General features: G+C 34.2%; 1 protein-coding gene across 1 annotated transcript; it reads right to left on the reverse strand.

The window, feature by feature from the left end:
• Nucleotides 1-8760: 8760 nt before the first annotated feature.
• On the reverse strand, nt 8761-18084 carry LOC128224558 (ectoine dioxygenase-like). The gene is made up of 9 exons (XM_052934440.1): nt 18061-18084; nt 17653-17734; nt 16678-16756; nt 14597-14707; nt 13985-14076; nt 12291-12381; nt 11788-11917; nt 10554-10705; nt 8761-9404 (listed from the first exon to the last, which is right to left on the reverse strand). The coding sequence occupies exons 1-9, from the start codon at nt 18077-18079 to the stop codon at nt 9285-9287; spliced, it is 876 nt and encodes a 291-aa protein (XP_052790400.1). The 5' UTR covers nt 18080-18084; the 3' UTR covers nt 8761-9284.
• Between the last annotated feature and the right edge of the window lie 673 nt (nt 18085-18757).

Here is an 18757-nt window from a genome sequence, read left to right on the forward strand (position 1 = left end):
ATGGTATTTATTATATGCATCACATTATTGACTATATATTTGTTTAAAAGTGGACGTTAGTTCTTCGGCATCTGTTGCATGTGAATGGCTGGATTTCAAAGCATAAGATGGAACGTAAATTACAACTAGTAGTTATACTTATAGTTTTAGGTAAGTCTTCTTCATTTTTAAAGTTTGATTTGAAATGTCATTAAATATTAATATCAATGTGAAACCCTAAATTTGTTTGAAACTGCTGTTGTTGTTTTTTTTGTAAATCAAAATAGGAAGCTTTTGAATATAATTTTTATGATGAGAACATTATATTACAAGGACTGGTTGTTAAAAATATAGAAAATGAATACCATACTTAACTCTTTTTTGGTCAATCAAACGGAAACAAAATGAGTAAAGAATTTTTAACATGGTTGGGCCAGCTCTGAAATCCTTCATGTTTTTATACAAATTACAGAGGGAAAACAAGTAGCGAAAGTGTATTACCTCCTCTTAAAAAGGGCCTTTAACAGACACTAAATAAGAGATCAGGTTTTCATATTTACGTTCTATGAATGCTTTTTTAAAGCTTAAAGCGTCACAAAAGCATTTAGAAAGATAAGTTTTTTATCGGCGGCAATTTTCCAAGCAATGGAGATATATTCCATTGTGGGTTTTCTTATATGATTCAGTTGATAGCATTGATGCGCAAATCGGATGATTCTGAGACAAAAAAGTAAAGAAATGTTTATTTGTGAGAGTGCAGTTTTAAATAATATACTAGAAACTAGCGCTACCCATTCAGTAGCTACATTTTTAACACAACTCCTGCTTAGAGCCACGTGAATATGGCCCAGAGACAATGAACGAGGTACAAACAACATACTCACAACACAGACAGAGCACATTGCATTGAATAGTCTTCCTTGATAAATGTTGGGGTAACTGCCTAGGAATGGTCAGCGAAACAGAAGTTCAATGGGGGAAGGGTGAGGGGAGTCAAAACAGTCCATGAGTACCTCGTTGTGTCGAAACAGTTGCCACTAATTGCAAAATCACAATATATCGGCCTAATCGGAGCCAAAAAACCATGATATTGAATCAAATGCGCAAGGTTGCATTGTCCAATGCATTAACTGAAAACTTCGCCAAATGATCCAGACAAGTTGCGGTGATTAATATAGCGGTTGATCAATCCTGTGGTCACCGCCTTGGAACGGTCAGTAAATCATGATTCAGTGGGGGAGGGGGTGGAGATGTTCAAACTAGTTTATGAGTACTCAAACTTAGGCTTCTCCCAACATGATACTGATGGACTCATATTATAATATGTGTTAACGCAGTAAAGATTGTACACTTCTTTAATTGTCCTAGCAGCAAAGTGTATAAAAAAATATTAAGTTTGGTAAATGACAGCCAAAAACGTATTGTCTGGAAAACAGTTAGCAAATACTTACTGTTGACAAAATAAATTGTTGTTCTATGTAAACTAGCCATAGTATAACCTACATAAAGCTTTTCATGTTTTATACAAGTGGTTTCTGTGTCTTATAGGGACGGTGTGGTCCACAATTCGCAACGATGGATACCAATGCGACTATTGCTCCTTCACCTGTTCCAGACTGCAGAACATCTACCGGCACTTTTCCGTAAAACACCCGCACAGGAAACCAAAATACCACCATTACCACAAGAACCAGAAGGCGCATGCTCGAAAGAAGGGAGGACAATACAAACTGAACAAACTAGGATAACGTAATTCAAATGTTCCTATACTGGACAATCAGTTATGTTAATAAGGACATATTTTTTTATATATATTTCTTAATAACTTGAAATATCCTCAATACAGCAAGATTAAGCGAAGTTAACTAGATTTGTTTAAACTTGTGTAAACATTCTTAAGAGCTTTTGGATTTTAAATGGAAATTATCTGAAGACGATCACAATTAAGCGCAGTTAACTATTATATTAGGGGCATCTTCCGGACTGCTCAAAGGGTGTTGTTGATAGTGGGACATATTTTTTTCCGAGACTGTACTACTTGTGTGATATTGAGAAATAAATTATTCTGGATCTTGATAGTACTTGTTGATATTGAGATATCCGAGCTTTTAAAACATGGTTAGTATTGCGGCTTAAAATGATACAAAGCCTCATAAGACGTTTTGACACTGCCGGTAAGATTATTCCAGAAATCAATAAGATATGTTCTTATCTTGGTATATATATATATAACCGATTCCGTATCTTAATTAGACGTACCTATAATGTAGTATGAACTATTCCAAATATTGATAAGTCTTGGTGAAATAAGGGCAAAGATTATTACGAAATATTGCGATATAAAACCATTCATATTTTGAGTGTTCGGTGACACTAGATAAGACATCCGGTATTCGGTATTGTGAAGTGTCGGTGCCTGAAAACCCTATATTTATTAGGGCATAGCTTGATATTGGGAAATACACGAACACGGAATCTGGAAAAGCTAATTCATTGATTGAAACTTTCGCGTTATCTGTATTGTTATCATTTTGGTCATCGAACCAACAAACGACTGTTAACTGCTCTTTCGTCAGCAGTCTACTATCACTGGTTTCCAGACATTTACCCAAAACTTGGCTCTTTCCACGACAAATAAATAAATAAACAATCAATCTGTGAAATGAAGCATTAAAGTGTTGACTACTGCCTTCGGCTCTTAGGTTTCGTCGTATAGTGTTACTTTTTAGACATTAAACGGTTACCATGGTAAAATTTGTTTAGAATTTTAAATATTAGAAAATAAAACATTTAATAGTGGATGAATTACAATATATTTCTTATTAACTATTGTTTCTGATTTCTGCCGTCTCGAGGACCCATCCCAATGCAACAGATATTGTATTTGTCGAATAAACAGCCAATGTATGTAAGTCAAGTCTGTTCATATTTTGCCGCCCGTAAACGCCAAAGCAACACATATTGTATTTGTCGAATAAACAGCCAATATATGTAAGTCAAGTCTGTTCATATTTTGCCGCCCGTAAACGCCAATGCAACAGATATTGTATTTGTCGAATAAACAGCCAATATATGTAAGTCAAGTCTGTTCATATTTTGCCGCCCGTAAACGCCATTGCAACAGATATTGTATTTGTCGAATAAACGACCAACATATGTAAGTCAAGTCTGCTCATGTGTTGCCGCCAGTAAACGCCAATGCAACAGATATTGTATTTGTCGAATAAACAGCCAACATATGTAAGTCAAGTCTGCTCATGTGTTGCCGCCCGTAAACGCCAATGTAACAGATATTGTATTTGTCGAATAAACGACCAACATATGTAAGTCAAGTCTGTTCATATTTTGCCGCCCGTAAACGCCAATGCAACAGATATTGTATTTGTCGAATAAACAGCCAACATATGTAAGTCAAGTCTGTTCATATTTTGCCGCCCGTAAACGCCAATGCAACAGATATTGTATTTGTCGAAAAAACGCCCAATATATTCAAGTCAAGTCTGCTCATGTGTTGCCGCCAGTAAACGCCAAAGCAACAAAAATTGCATTTGTCGAATAAACGCCCAATATATTTAAGTCATGTCTTCATGTGTTTCCCCCAGGAAACGCTAATGCAACAAATATTTTATTTGACGAATAAACGCCCAATATATGCAAGTCAAGTCTGCTCATGTGTTGTCGCCTGTATACGTCGGTGTCCCTTTACTGCTTAAGACAATTATATTGCATCCATGATCTGCAAATGTTCAAACAACACACTTTTTGTTAAATAAAATATAAAACTATACTCGCTTTATTATCTCAGAAGTTGACAAATGCAATATTGATGATTACTTCTTTAACATAACAACTCGTTTAGATGCAAATTTCCTTGATCGATGACCATACATTTTCCTCGTGCAACTACGTCCAACTTGTAAATAACATACATCAGTGTAAAAGTAATCTGAGTTTATGATATCACTCATATACGAGGATGGTGATGAATTTTAATAGTCATTTAATATTCGTTACACGCAAGGAACTAAGATTCGTATGATGCGCGCAGAATGCAATAATAAGAATTAAAACATTACTGTTTATATCGTTATAATAAAAAAAAAACTTGCGATGTGTGTATTTATGGCCATTCATTGCTGGGCCAACAGTCAAAGTAAACTTCAAAACACTAAGTCGGTTAATTGTTTTTTACTTGCGTTTATCAATTAAAGGAGGTTTTTGATTAGACTGAACAAAATATAAATGCCCAACCGAAAGAATGGAGACACTGATGCATATCGGAAAGAAGGGTTATAACACTATTGAATACTACCAATCATTGAGAAATACTTTTGATTAAGTAAATCGGTGTATTTTAACAGAAGCCGGGTTCACAGAAAATCTATACTTTCAAACACTATGTCAGATAATTGCTTTAATGAATCAATTTCAAGTGGTTGTTCAGCTGCGCTGGGTTTAACCAATTGATAAATGCATATCAACAAAACTAACCTACTTAGGGTAGCAGTTATACGAATAAGCTTGTTATATCAAAAGATCAATTGGAACTTATTATTATTGTAATGCCCGATTACCCCATATTATGTTAGTCAAAATTTAAATGTAATTACTTGTTAATTAGTAATATGTATAATAAATATAAAAAAAAAATTACAGATAGTGATGACATTTTATATATTCGCCCTTTATTTCAAACTATGTTTGACGTAAAATTATCTATTTTGCAATCTTTCAAGGCCAAATAAGCTTCTTATATTATTTAAGGTACACCATTTTCTTTAAGTGCACATACATACATTTATGATATCAAAACAATGACGGGTCGCAAGGCATCCAATATTCAAATTGTAAGATACCTTTATGTCTGAGGGTGAGAGTGGGTTCGACCCCCACCAGGTTAAGAGTGGTCAAGTGGTATAGTTGTCCGCCCCCTAAGAGTTTGTGAGTCCGACCCAACCAGGTAAGGAGTGGTCAAGTGGTATATGTGTCCGCCACCAAAGAGGTTGTGGGTTTGACCCCCACCAGGTTGCGAGTGGTCAAGTGGTATATGTGTCCGCCACCAAAGAGGTTGTGGGTTCGACCCCCACCATGTTAGGAGTGGTCAAGTGGTATAGGTGTCCGCCACCAAAGAGGTTGTGGGTTCGATCCCCAACAGGTTAGGAGTGGTCAAGTGGTATATTTTTCCGCCCCCTAAGAGGTTGTGGATTTGACATCCACCAGGTTGAGAGTGGTCAAGTGTTATATGTGTACGCCACCAAAGAGGTTGTGGGTTCGACCCATAACAAGTTAGGAGTGGTCAAGTGGTATAGGTGTCCGCCACCAAAGAGGTTGTGGGTTTGACCCCCACCAGGTTGAGAGTGGTCTAGTGGTATAGTTGTCCACCTCTCACCAACGAGGTAGTTTGTCCGACCCCCACAAGGATGTGAGTTGTCTAGTGGTATAGGTGTCCGCCTCTTACCAACGACGTAGAAGGTTCGACCCCCACCAGGTTGAGAGTGGTCTAGTGGTATAGTTGTCCACCTCTCACCAACGAGGTAGTAGGTTCGACCCCCACAAGGGTGAGAGTTGTCTAGTGGTATAGGTGTCCGCCTCTTACCCACGATATTGTGGGTTCATCCCCACCAGCAGCCAATTGTATAAACAGATTTACCCAGGGTAATATTTTACCGGCGGTAAATTTTCTGGTAAATTTGCGGTAAGCAATTGTATAAAACAAGATTAAGATTTTACCAAGCTAATTACCACGGTAATATTAACCCTTCTCCAAGAGGTGGGTCAATTGATTTACCGTCTCAGTTACCAGAATCAAGATGGCCGACCAGACATAAACAAACGCTCGATTCACAAATCAGTTTTTCGATTTTAAAGACAAATTGAAACTTCGTGGATAGAAAACTGTTCCATTACATCCATATCAATAGAAGACAGGAATACAGAGGTAAAAAATCGCTAATAACCACTGTGTGAACAAATTAATGCATTAAAAATACTAAAGAACAAACTTTATGTACAACAGTGACACAATAAATCTGAAGTTTAAGAATGTGTTTACCTTGTTTCGCGTTTAAACTATTCCAAAATCTTTCAAAATTCAATGAAATGGTTCGAGACCAACACTTGATTGCAGGTCTCGACCTTACTTTGTTGAAATTTATCCCACGTTGCACATATTTTGCACATAAATATTTACAATCAAATTGAACCGCCTGTAAACATTGAACAATAAATGACAGCTATGACCCCATTTTCTATGAAAATACCTCAGTCTATAGTATATTTCTACGGTTTTATTTTATATAGAGCCACACAATGGGTTTATTGCTAACCAAATCCTGTAGAGTGCCTTGATAATATAAAAGTTTACTGTATATTTGATAAAAACAACAGCTGTTGTATGAAAACATACCCAAGTATGATTTTTTGAGTTTGTTAAAATGTATATAAATTATACTGTTACATATACAGTTCTGTGATTAACCCGTTTATGTTTAATTGTACACAACCATTTCATAATGTGATAATGAATATAAATAATCATTTAGGCTTTTCATCAGCGAAAGCCAGCAGAGCCAGTGTGATGTTAGAACATACAACAGGCACATGAATAAAGACACCAAGAGCAGTTAATAGTAAGATGTTTTTTTTTCTTCTGTAAATTATCAGTATACTGTCGACAATTTGAGTGAAAGCAAAATATTAATAACTGATTTGTTTATTGTGAAAACCACCATCTCTTACCGACGCTCTTGTTAACTTACCTTTCAAATTTATAGAAACATTGGCCTCTAGGGAACGCCGTCACTCCCCCCCCCCCCAAAAAAAAAGCCGTATTTCCATATCCGCGCCCAATATTCATTTATCATCAATATGAAGCTGATTTTCACAGACTACATTTAATTTTAATGATTACAAATAATTTTACTTTTCTTTAGATTGCTGCCAGTGGAGGACCAAGGTTATATGACAAATGTGCTGTCAAGAAAACAACACAAAATGAACTTCATTGAGCCGCTAGTGTATTATATGCTGTTTACATTGCTGATTCTGGTTATTGGTATTTACATAAGAATTGACTTTGATTTTGAATTTAAGACCATTTATATTTAATGAAAATAGAAAATAAAAGTTACACTGCTTGTATATTGACTTTATGCTTCTGTAAAATGGAAATATGGTGACTATATGAGTAAGTACTTCTAACACTTAAATTTGACATCTACAATGGGACAGCTTAGTTTTTAAATAGTTAAAAAAAATAAAATAGGGCTGACAATATCTGAAGAGATCATGTGTCATTCTTTTTTAAACAGAAACAATGATGACATGAATAAGCAGACACTAAAAATAATTTCATTAAGTTATTTATACATGATTGCACTTTTAGTGCCAAGTTAAAGTTACTGCAAGCCTATGGGTAGGAACATAATTATACACACACATATATATACATATATGTGTGTGTGTGTGTTACAAACAAGATCAAAGAAAAAGATTCAAGATCATTTGGTCATTAATAAAATAAACATAACTGATATAATATACAAATGTCACATGTGGTTTAATAATCTTATGAATTTGCAAAGTGGTTGGATGCAGCATTTAATAAACGGAATTCTTCAAGAAAAGACATTTCACATAGGAGATATAGAAAAGATCAAGTACACTTATAATATGTGTCTTTATTGACACTAAAAGAATCAGTGGTGTTTGCTTACATATATTCTTTATTTCAGTATTAATTCAGTTTAAAATATAATATTAACAAATACATGGAATACTGAAACAAGGGTACATATTTGTTTTAAGATATAAATTATTAATCACTTTAATGAATAAAAATCAATTCTATGAAACTCTGTGCATCTGTTCCATGACAAGTTGAAACTGACTATAAATTACTTAGGTGTTAGCGTGAGAAAAACGGAGATGCCATTAAATTTCATTCAGAGATATTTTTTTTGTATTTTGTGTAAGCAAGTATAATTTCTTGTCAGTTAGTTTCTGGTTTTAAATCATTCAGATATATTGTGTCGTTATGACTTGCATAGCATTGCAATAATGTTCGCATTTTCCTGCTGTATTCGTTGACCGTTTTGTATGAAGTAAAGAGTAACACCCCTGAATAAGAATAAACCTAACCCTTGAAGTGTTGCATGTGTCTAACTGATCAGCCACGGGAGCAGCTTATTAATACTTTGTACTGTTTTGTTGAATATTTACCATGTAACTTGTTGGACCGATTAAATGAATTTTGTCATTAAACCTGCCTTTAAGATTTCTTTTATAAAAATGGAATTTGGACGTTCATTTTTTTTTTAATAAAAAAAGATACCTCCAATCTGACAGCTGTGCGGGAATATGACGTCACTCTATTGCATTATGGGACATTTTGGTAAAATTTACCCTGGTAAATTTCCCGCCTTGGTAATTTCTTTTATTCAACGTATTTACTGCCATTGTAATATTACCACGGAATTTACCGGTGGTTTTACTTACCGAGGTAATTATTTACCATTGTTTGCAGGAGTACATTTCACGGCCTCTCATAATTGGCACCAGTAAGGATTTCTGCCCAGGAAACGGACTCGAGAGCATTATATAAGCTTTCAACTATCGTCCCAATCGAGCTAAATGAAATTAGTATAAACTATAAACTATTGGCTGTTTGTCAGCTTTTTAACATGTATTCAAATTAATACAAGGAACATTACTATGTCAAGTTATTTTATGTCAAGTGTTTTGAAGTACGTTTATAATCTGACTAGTAAAATAAAATTTAAATAAACAAATGTTTTTTATATGACAAAAACATACATATGCCAAACATACATCTGCAAAAAGATCAAATGAAATGTAACATATTACAGTTATAACATATCATAAAAATGTAGGCATACCAATAAAATATAAGTCCAACTGAAATGTTCATTGTTTATCTCAGCTTAAGTTATGTTTTAGACTCGGCAATACATGCTATTTTTATTGTTACTCAAACTGAATATTTTGATATATAAAACTTGGGTATATTGTACTTGCATTTGTTATTTGTAACTAACATTGGAGAGTACAAAACCAATGTTTAAGTAATATCTCATTCACAGTCAGCCACAAGGTAATGAAGATTACCAGTCGAAGTCAAAAGCCATTATGCGTAAAGTTTGGCTTTTCGGTGGTACATCATGTTTTTGCACTACTTGTCCACATTGAATTTCTGAAAAATAACTTAAACGAACAATACCGCTTTCTTTGATCACACGGTGAAATATTGTTCGATCTTACACCGGACGTTATCGAATATTCCCTATTTATTGCTCATCTCGTGGAATTTTTCGTCTTCCTGGAATGTTTTCCAGATTTTCACCATAGAACTGTTTTCCTGTCATATCTGTTAAGTTAGTGCATTCGAGGACTGCAGAATTTGGCACCTGAAATAAAGTTATTCAAATTTAAAATCGTACATAAGGACATAGAGTGGCCGGATGATACTGATGGCTATGTAAAAACGGTCGCCGTTTTGTAAAACTAGACTGTAAAACTGCTTTGAATTCCTGTTTGTGCATTCCAAACGGCAGAGTTTGGTACCTTGAATAAATGAATTTAAATTTAAAACCGTATGGGGGATTTGGAGTGGCCGGATACTACAGGTGACTATTTAAACCAGGTGGCATTACTTACAGGTAAACTGGTTTTCTGATATATCTCTAAAGTGTGTGCATTCCATGACGGCATGATTTAGAACCTTTAATGTATTAATTTCCATCTTATCTTAACAACTTATAATTAACAAGTATTTACTTTTTAGCTGGGACATTTTATGTCATATTAACCAACAATTATTATTGACCGAGACGACGAGGTCATTTTTTTTTCGATCAATATGAACTTCATATTGCGCAACTAATTAGTAAATAACTGTTTTATAACACGATATCAAATGATATAGTATGACGTATCTTGATAAACTGTTTCCGATCTATCAATAAATAGGTGAATATGTCGTCTCATGCTATCTTCAAAATTGATATCATCCAATCATTGACGGCTTATTTATATATCATGTAATAATGAGCGATAACCATTACAATTAAACATTATTAGTTTTGACTGCATCGTCAACTAGATAATGATCATGGTTCATACAGTTGTACTATTAAAACTGTTTTCTACAAATCTAAATGAAAGGTGTAAGTATATAACACCAGATTATCATTGAACAAAGATTTCAAATCTACCTTATTTTAAACTTATATGATTTTACGGATTGTAGCACGCCGCTTATACTTTATTCTGATACAACTTAAAGTAATTGGTTGGTAAGTAAACATACGAGTAGAATGAAGTAAATGGGGTTTCAATAAAATTACTGCTCGTAGAGCAGATATGACAGAAACTAAGAGTTTTTTTTTAAAGTATGCAGAAGTTAGGTTTATTTGTTAAATGATTGAAATAAAAAAACAACAACATGAAACCACTGAACATCTATTGATGATTTTAAACAAATTTGTTATTATTCGCAGTAGCTTTTTCCCATAAGTATGTAACAAATGATGTAACATTCTTCAAACGTGTCCTACCTTTTCCAGCTTGGTATAATGAGGATGATGATGATCCTTTATCGGGTCATTGTCAGCTCTATTGTACGCACACAGAAAAGCCCATCTCCTGTTCCCACTTGTGTTGGCGCTACTGCAGTGAAGGAGGTTGCAATGGAAGAAAAGTGCATCTCCTGAAATACAAATATACACTCCAAAGCTTGACTTTTTTTAAATAAAACACACATTTAAAATGCTCAAAAAATTCCATTCCCGTTTATTCACACTTGTGATGGCACTACTACAATGAAGAAGATTCGCAGTGAATAAAAAACACTTTATCCCCTGAAATGTGAATACGCAATAAAAGGGTTTGACTTTGTCATTTTAAACGACATACTTAAAGCGCATATAGAAACCCATCTCTTTTTGTCACTTGTGTTGGCGCTGCATTAATTAACGAATCAGGTTGCAATTCAAGAGTGCATGCATCGAATCTCGAATCACCATTATCACAAACACAAAAAAACAAAGCCACTCATTTTTAGCATATATACTAGTTGTTTGTGCAGAGAAAAGTAATTTTCTTTCATTGATGTGAACCATTATTAATTAAAGGAGAGAGTGTCTCATGAAACATATATGAGCGGAAGAGGCAGCGTAATTTCGTCAAAATTGACCATTCTACTACTCAGTGACCTCCTTTTTTTGAAAACAAAAGCCTAAATTAAGTTTAAAAATCTGCAAACATTTAAATAACCTTTTAAGAAAATTTGATGAAAAGTAAATGCATTGTACATTTGTTTTTGTTAGGAAGAAAATCAAAAGCATTCTAACTTTTTGAATGACGTCACGTGATTTCCGTCATAATATTAAAAATGCCAATCCCTTTATAGGACCATTAAATGAATGACTAACGTAAGAATGATAAAAATATAGTATAAGTAACATCAAAACACGATGTTTAGTTTCAATATGACGGTGCAATTGAACTAAATTTTTAACCGTCATGTTGGTGTTTGTCGCACGCGGTTTAGGATGATATGTACAATACTTCGATAGAAACATTAATGAAACGTTCACGTATCAGGAAACCCTACCTGTTTATTTGCATTTCCATTACAATGTTAGATTAATTCTTACAAACATCTCTCTTAATGTTTTTGTTACCAAACAGTTACACGTTATGGGTTTGAATATATCAGAAGTGATACTCAAGTTTAAAGTGGGGACATATACCACAACCCGGTATTGTTTAAATCTAGAAGTATAAAACCTGGTTCCATTTCGACATATTCCAGCGGGCAATGTTTTCGTATTTCCGCCACCCTGTCCATATCTGCCCCTTGTTGCGCGGCAATTTTCACGTGCTCAATACGGCCGCACTTGTGTGAGCCTGGCAACACCTGAAACGAAATGAGATGATGGGCTCATAGATATAGGTAAAACAAGTACAACAAATTAATTGTCACAAATATTGTCAATATATCACAGCTTACAAGCGTAAATATGTGAATAGTACAATTTGAAAGAAATAAGCAGTTGCATATTAAGCTAAGTGGTTCCAAATTATCTATCTTGCTTGTAGTTACGATCTTTATTATCTGCTCACTCGTGCTCATTTATATGATATAACATAGCATTGTTTAAATCGGAATATACCACTGAAAACAGTGTTTTGAGCGACACATGTGTTAATTTTATTAGTATTACTAATCATATCTTAATACACAGGCTTTATACAAGGGGAGTGTATAGTAACAAAAAAGAGTAATATACCTGCAGACAGCTGTTTTCTTTCGTGCATTTGTCTACAGCTATGAACACAGTCATCATGTTGGGAAACAAGTTGCCGTAGTTATACCAATATCTGTATGTATTGATGTTAGGTGATTTCGATTAAGAATTTGACTACACACACATTATGTCTATACATTAAATTATAGTAAATGACAATGAAATGTAACCAAATATCACATTGATAATTATTTAAACACTGCTAACAGCTATTGGTTAACGGTACATGTGTATTGTTAAACCAATGTAACATGCTGACAGTGTGCCAACGTAGTTTTTAAATTCTATGGCCGGCTGTGTGCTGGCCTTGGTGAATTGGGTTAAGACTATCGTAGGTCTTTTTTCGGTTGGTAGACCGTGATGGCTTTTGGCTCACGTTGTTTCTATACAGATGTTTGCTGTGTGTGTTCACTTTGGCCGTGTGATATTAGGTAAGCTAATGTAGTTTTCCGTTGCTTAATTGGTTGTGTATTGGCCTTTGCTAAGTGACATATTGCTGGGCCACCATTGGCCTTTTGTGCCGATTGGCTGGTTGTGTGCTTGTGTTAGCCGACTGATATATGGTTGGTCCACCATTGGCGTTTCGTGCCGGTTGGATGGTTGTGTGTTTGCGTTAGCCGAGTGACATTGGGTTAAGCCAACGTGAGGGTTTCGAAAGTTAGCTGTGTATTGGTGTTGGCTAAGTGGCTTTCGGGAAGGATACATTGGCAAAATATGTCGACGGCCAGTGATGGCAAAGTTGTAGAGAACTCTGCGAGGTCAAAATATAATGTACATGTCTATGTAATTAGCATGTACTATGAATATGTCTCAATATGTGCACATAAAACTCTAATTTAGCAATACGTATTCATTGATTTGCAGGTTCATTACACATGGCAACACAAATGATGTCGATACAAATGTTGCTGACAAGACAGAAATACAGAGGAAGAATAACAAGAGAAAACAAACGTATGTAATTGACAAGGAAAATAACAAATCAAAACAGCCCGGCGTCGGATCAACGGTGTGTTATCGTTATATTTAACTGTTGGCCAATGTCAAAAGACAGACACCTTGACATTGATCGAATTGTGGCCCGATGAACAGAATGGTATTAAGACAACATGGAGAAACATTATGTGTTGCACAAGGTCGGCTATCTGAGAGTATATTAAGTCGATTAAATCAAAGACTATTATAAACGGTATTGGATTAGTAAAATGAAGCAGTCCTATTGCTGTATATTATTTTTCCGATAGTGAATAAGATTGATAGACTTTCAGCCAATCAGATGTTTTTTTGAATTCGCAAGTAATGTTCGTGGTTATACATGCAGTAAACATATTGCAGGTTCATTTAGTGATATAGCGTGTATAGGTGTATTATGTTTCATGTACCCAAAATTAAGAAACAATTACATTTTGAAGTAATACTCGATTTGATTAAAGTTATCCATAAGCTCGAAAATGGTTGCAATTACGTCTAAAACGGGAAAGGCGTTTCATTGAACTTAGAAATTGTGTGGTACACGCTTTACGTTTGCTAGGATGAACACTTATCAATCACGATCATAGGGTTCTGATGACTGTGTGCCTAGTTGTTATTGTCGTCAATTGTCAAGAGTAAGTAAAACGATTATCTCGGTTTCGCGTCAAATACATAATAAGTGATTAATACTCTGTTATACTTACCCGTAATCTTGATGCCAGATATGCTTGCCTCCAATCTTAGCTGGCTTCTTCATGAGCTTTGTGTGGTAGTGGTATACCTCGCCTTCCAAAAGCTGTAAATAATTTGTAAATTATTTCATATGGAGTCAAGTTACGCAATGAGCTTCGAATTAATTTCTGTATTAATAGATTGTTTTTTATTCATCCAGGATAGAGATTAATAATACAAATATATAACAAGAACAAATATGATTTGACAAAAGTAAAAATGACGTAATATCCGCATGTAATTATCGGTGACCATGGTTATGCCTTCGCATCATGTTTGTTTTGAAACATTGTTTACACATTGCAGCACACAAAAGGCAAGTGAAAATTAGTGTAAGTCTTCAATTCGTTCATAAATAGACATAATGTGTTCTGTTGCGAGCCATTATAAGGTTTTTCGTGAGTGTTATACAATGTTTGAACAATTATCATTGGTAGCCTGAAATCTAACTCCGATTTAAAAACATACGACGTATCAAGGCAACACAAGTCTTTATTTATGTACACAATTTGGATTGGTTTGTTATTAGATAATGAGAGAAGACTAAACGAAATGAAAACAAAAACATTTTAACATATTCGTACCATGTCACAAGTTCCAGCTACTTTTTCGCATCTTCCCACCATACCAGTGACATCATTTCCGGGATGTTGCCATAGTATCATATGAGCCTCCCCTCCTTCACCATCAGCAACCTTGGTTGTGTATATAATAAAAAGCAATGTTTTTGTTGACTGCTTCCCATATTTTGAACGCAGTTCGTGCGTACGAATGATGTCTTTTCTAAATGCATTTATTTCTTTATGTCATAAACGACGTATCTATTACAACAAGACGTCATCAATAAACATATTTGTAAATTGTTTGAGTTAAAAAGAACATAAACAAAACAGAACCGAGTGTATATTACCGTATGCTGACAGCATATCGATTGATCAATGCAAATAATAAAAAAAACGAGTTGAAAGGTACAAATTATATATTATCAAACATGATAACGACTACATTACGAATACATTGCACAAAATAATAACATATTGAAATCGAAATTAATTTTGTTATACACGTACGTACTGTACAAATTATTTCAAGGTTTCATGTATTTTGCGATTTATAAGGGATATAATGATACTTTTCTGATAACCTGTATCACGTCTCAATCGGTGTTTAAGCATGTTTACTCACCGAACGAGACGTGATGCAGGTCACCAGAAAATAGTTTATCGTTGTATTCCAATTTATTATATACCTGTCTATTTAATTATACTTTTTTATTTTTCGGTTTTAATTTGATTTAAATTTACCGCCGTCTGCGCGTATGAATTCGAATATGTTGTGTAGCTTTGTGTAATAAAGTCAATGGACACTAATACAGCGAAACGAAGTCAGAAGTTACAGTATTCAATTTAATGAGCAAAATAAAAACAAAATAGTTTGTGCTTTGGCAAAATTAACAAACTGCTTATACGAGAACATTATTACATGTCACAGCACAAAAGAATAATAGCAAAAAAGGTACGTATTTTACGAGTATACACTAATCGTCATTTCCTTCAGACTTAACGCGGCCATTTTTAACAAAGTGAATATTCGTGATATTTCTGACAATCATAATATGCAGAATTGAGGGAAGTTCATGAGTCAATCGCTATTGCTCTCGATTACGCGAATTTGTCTTCTTCTTTGTATTGGGGAGCGGCTCATATTTATGATAATAAACATGGATAATGCAACAATTTATGAACTTCGAAATGGTAAACAACCAGTACACTGAAGTAGCTGTCTAGATAGATTGGAAGTGTTCTCTGCTTCGTGCTTATCCCCATGGTTCTTTGAAGAACATGAGAACCATTTTCCTTAATATTTACATGCTTCTGGGGCGTAAGGAAAGTTAGATATTTTAATACATTTAAAAGTTGACAGGTTTTACCAGTTTTTTTTGGTCACGCTACCTTTAGCAACGTAAAAGTAGTTCTGAGATTACACACGGTACTCGCATGATACGGAATCAGAAAACGACAGTATAATGATACGGATTTTACAATACGGCGTACTGTATTTTCACTGTTGGAAAAGGAATTTGATAGTCATATAATAAGAAAGAGTATCATACTCGTGGCCAATCAATACATTTTATCATTTTTAAAACTCCTTTATTTCACTGTAAGGCATTCATTAAAACATTCATTCGATTAAAATGTGTTGTGGCTTGAGGTTAAATTTGTTTGAACCACAACATGATTTTGAAATTTACTATACTATTATTAGTGCAATTAATTATGATTCATTCGATTAAAATATGTTGTGGCTTGAGGTTGAATTTGTTTGAACCACAACATGATTTTGAAATTTACCATACTATTATTAGTGCAATTACTTATGTGTGTAACAAACGTGTTTCTGAAAACCGAGGTTTGGAACTATGACCTAACATCGAAACATTATGTTAAGTTGTGAGTCACTTAACATCCTGCAATTTTACAAAGCATTTTATCCAACTTGTCGTAGTCATGTAGTTTATCAGTTTATAAATGGAATTCTTCAACCATGTTCAATTTTTTGATTATTTTGTAGCAAGTATTATCCTTAGGTTAAATGTTTTTAATTAACATTTGGCGGCTGGTCAATTGCACAATTAATACGATAGTGTTCAGTAAGTACTTACACCGTATGTATAGTCTTGGAAAGGTCCCTCTGTCAACGCATTCTCTATGTGTTTTACTTCTTCGTTTGAAAAGAGTTTTCTGTAATGTACATGAAAATGAAAGAACAAAAGTAAAATTGTTTCTAAAGAAGAACGTCATCTCAGTTGTTGTTTTTTTCTTAAATTTCACGAATAGTAAGTTCTCGTGCGGTAACTGCAATCAAAATTAAATAATAAGAATAATAACTTTTGCGAAGGTTACTATGTAATAGTGAGGTGACATAAATTAAAATCTAAACGATGAAGAAAGAGTTAGGAGTGAACCCTTCTTAATCATTAAGATTTAAGCTCAGCTTAATTTACTGACGTAGTATACACCCGCTTTTTCTATTAGATTGTCAACGCAAAATCGGACGCAAAGAGTAAGTATCGGATGAGTGGCAGAAGGCGGACCTTTAAACACCCGCAAAAGTTAAAATTCGTTATGATTAAGCCTTGTACTTAATGATTGACTAGCTGCAAATTGATTTGCTGAAAAGGATGATTGTATTCTAATAGATAATAAAATGTCGTCACTTTCTTTTTCACCGGAAATAACGCCATGAATACATTATTAAATACGGTAATATGACGGAGTGTGACCTCACAATTTAGAAAAAAAACAAACTTCGTTAAGCTAAAACGATTTTATGTTGTTTTAATACTACCGCTCATCAGCATTCATTTTTCGCATGAAAGGAATGAAACGATCTGATAAATATATATTTTGTTTTATATTGTAAATCAGAAAAAATCAGTTGTTAAAAAATCTGAAACTCGTTATCATATTATACAAGATGGTGCTAAACTCGTACCGGAATTATGCAAAAAGATCGCCAAAGAATCGCTTTCTAATATATCTCTTCAAAATGAATATAATTGTGTATTATATGGCGACTCATGACGGAACCATTGTATCATTTATAATACAACGTTATTACAACAATGCACTATTACCTTACAAGGATGAACCCATTGTCATCGAACGATCTCTTCATGGTATCAGTAAGTGTAAAGTTTCCATTCTCACAACAAAACACTGAATAAGAGAATTAAAAGCTTCGGACATACACACCTAACTGATTAGTTGAATACGAAAATCAACCTAGATGAAGTATCTCGTACAAATGAGCACTTCAAAGTCAAATTCATTTCAACGTACTCTAAATCATTCAGCCGCTCTGAAAAGTCAATAAAGTTAATACATAGTACGTTAAGGATCCGGATCTGATGCAAGTGTCGAAATGATAGAGCCTTTTTTGAATATTGAAGTTTACAGTTAGAAATAAATTTCAACAACAATGCAATGCGATTCAGTTTTCTTGAATTAAACATATATTGTTTAAATTGCAAACTAAATTGTACCTGAATTAGTTTCAGCCATTTTGCTCGTCCTTGATAATGAACTGATTGACAATGTAAGATATAGCCGTGCGTTAAGATTTGTTTTACCTCGATGATATATCTAATTGGGTTATCACTTTATATACACTGTATGTACACTTATCTATACATAGAAATAAATACATGAAATAGTACATGGAGAATTAATTGAAACACTTTCTTCAAGTCTTCTTAAAGTTGTTGTTTTCTTATGCGTGGCTGATTATTAGTAACTGAACATTGACGTGGGATTTATTCAACTACACGTAGAACTTTGCCCTTAACAAAGAACACGTTATTTGCAAAGCTTCAAAGGCAATGAATGTCTTATTATGTAAATGTTAACTGTTTCCATATAGTACGGAACTTATTTTAGTGGACGTACTGTTCGCGCAAATAGGATTAACCTTGATACAGCGATTTATGCCGCAGGTACTTTCTTTCGTAAAGAGGCCTCGGAAAGGGACTGTCGTTAAACAATTTACTAAAGCGGGGAACTATATTGAATTTACACAATATTTGCATGCAATACAAGAACATTTGTTGAATTCTAAGTAAGTTCGTATTTAATTTCACTCGTTGTAACGGAAAATAATGTTTTCACTCATGGCTACGGCACTCTTGACCAGTCTCTGACCACTCGTGAAATAAATTCGATCTTACACTGAATAAAATAACT

Source organism: Mya arenaria, chromosome 17 (assembly GCF_026914265.1).
Source record: "Mya arenaria isolate MELC-2E11 chromosome 17, ASM2691426v1".
Taxonomy (NCBI): Eukaryota; Metazoa; Mollusca; class Bivalvia; order Myida; family Myidae; genus Mya; species Mya arenaria.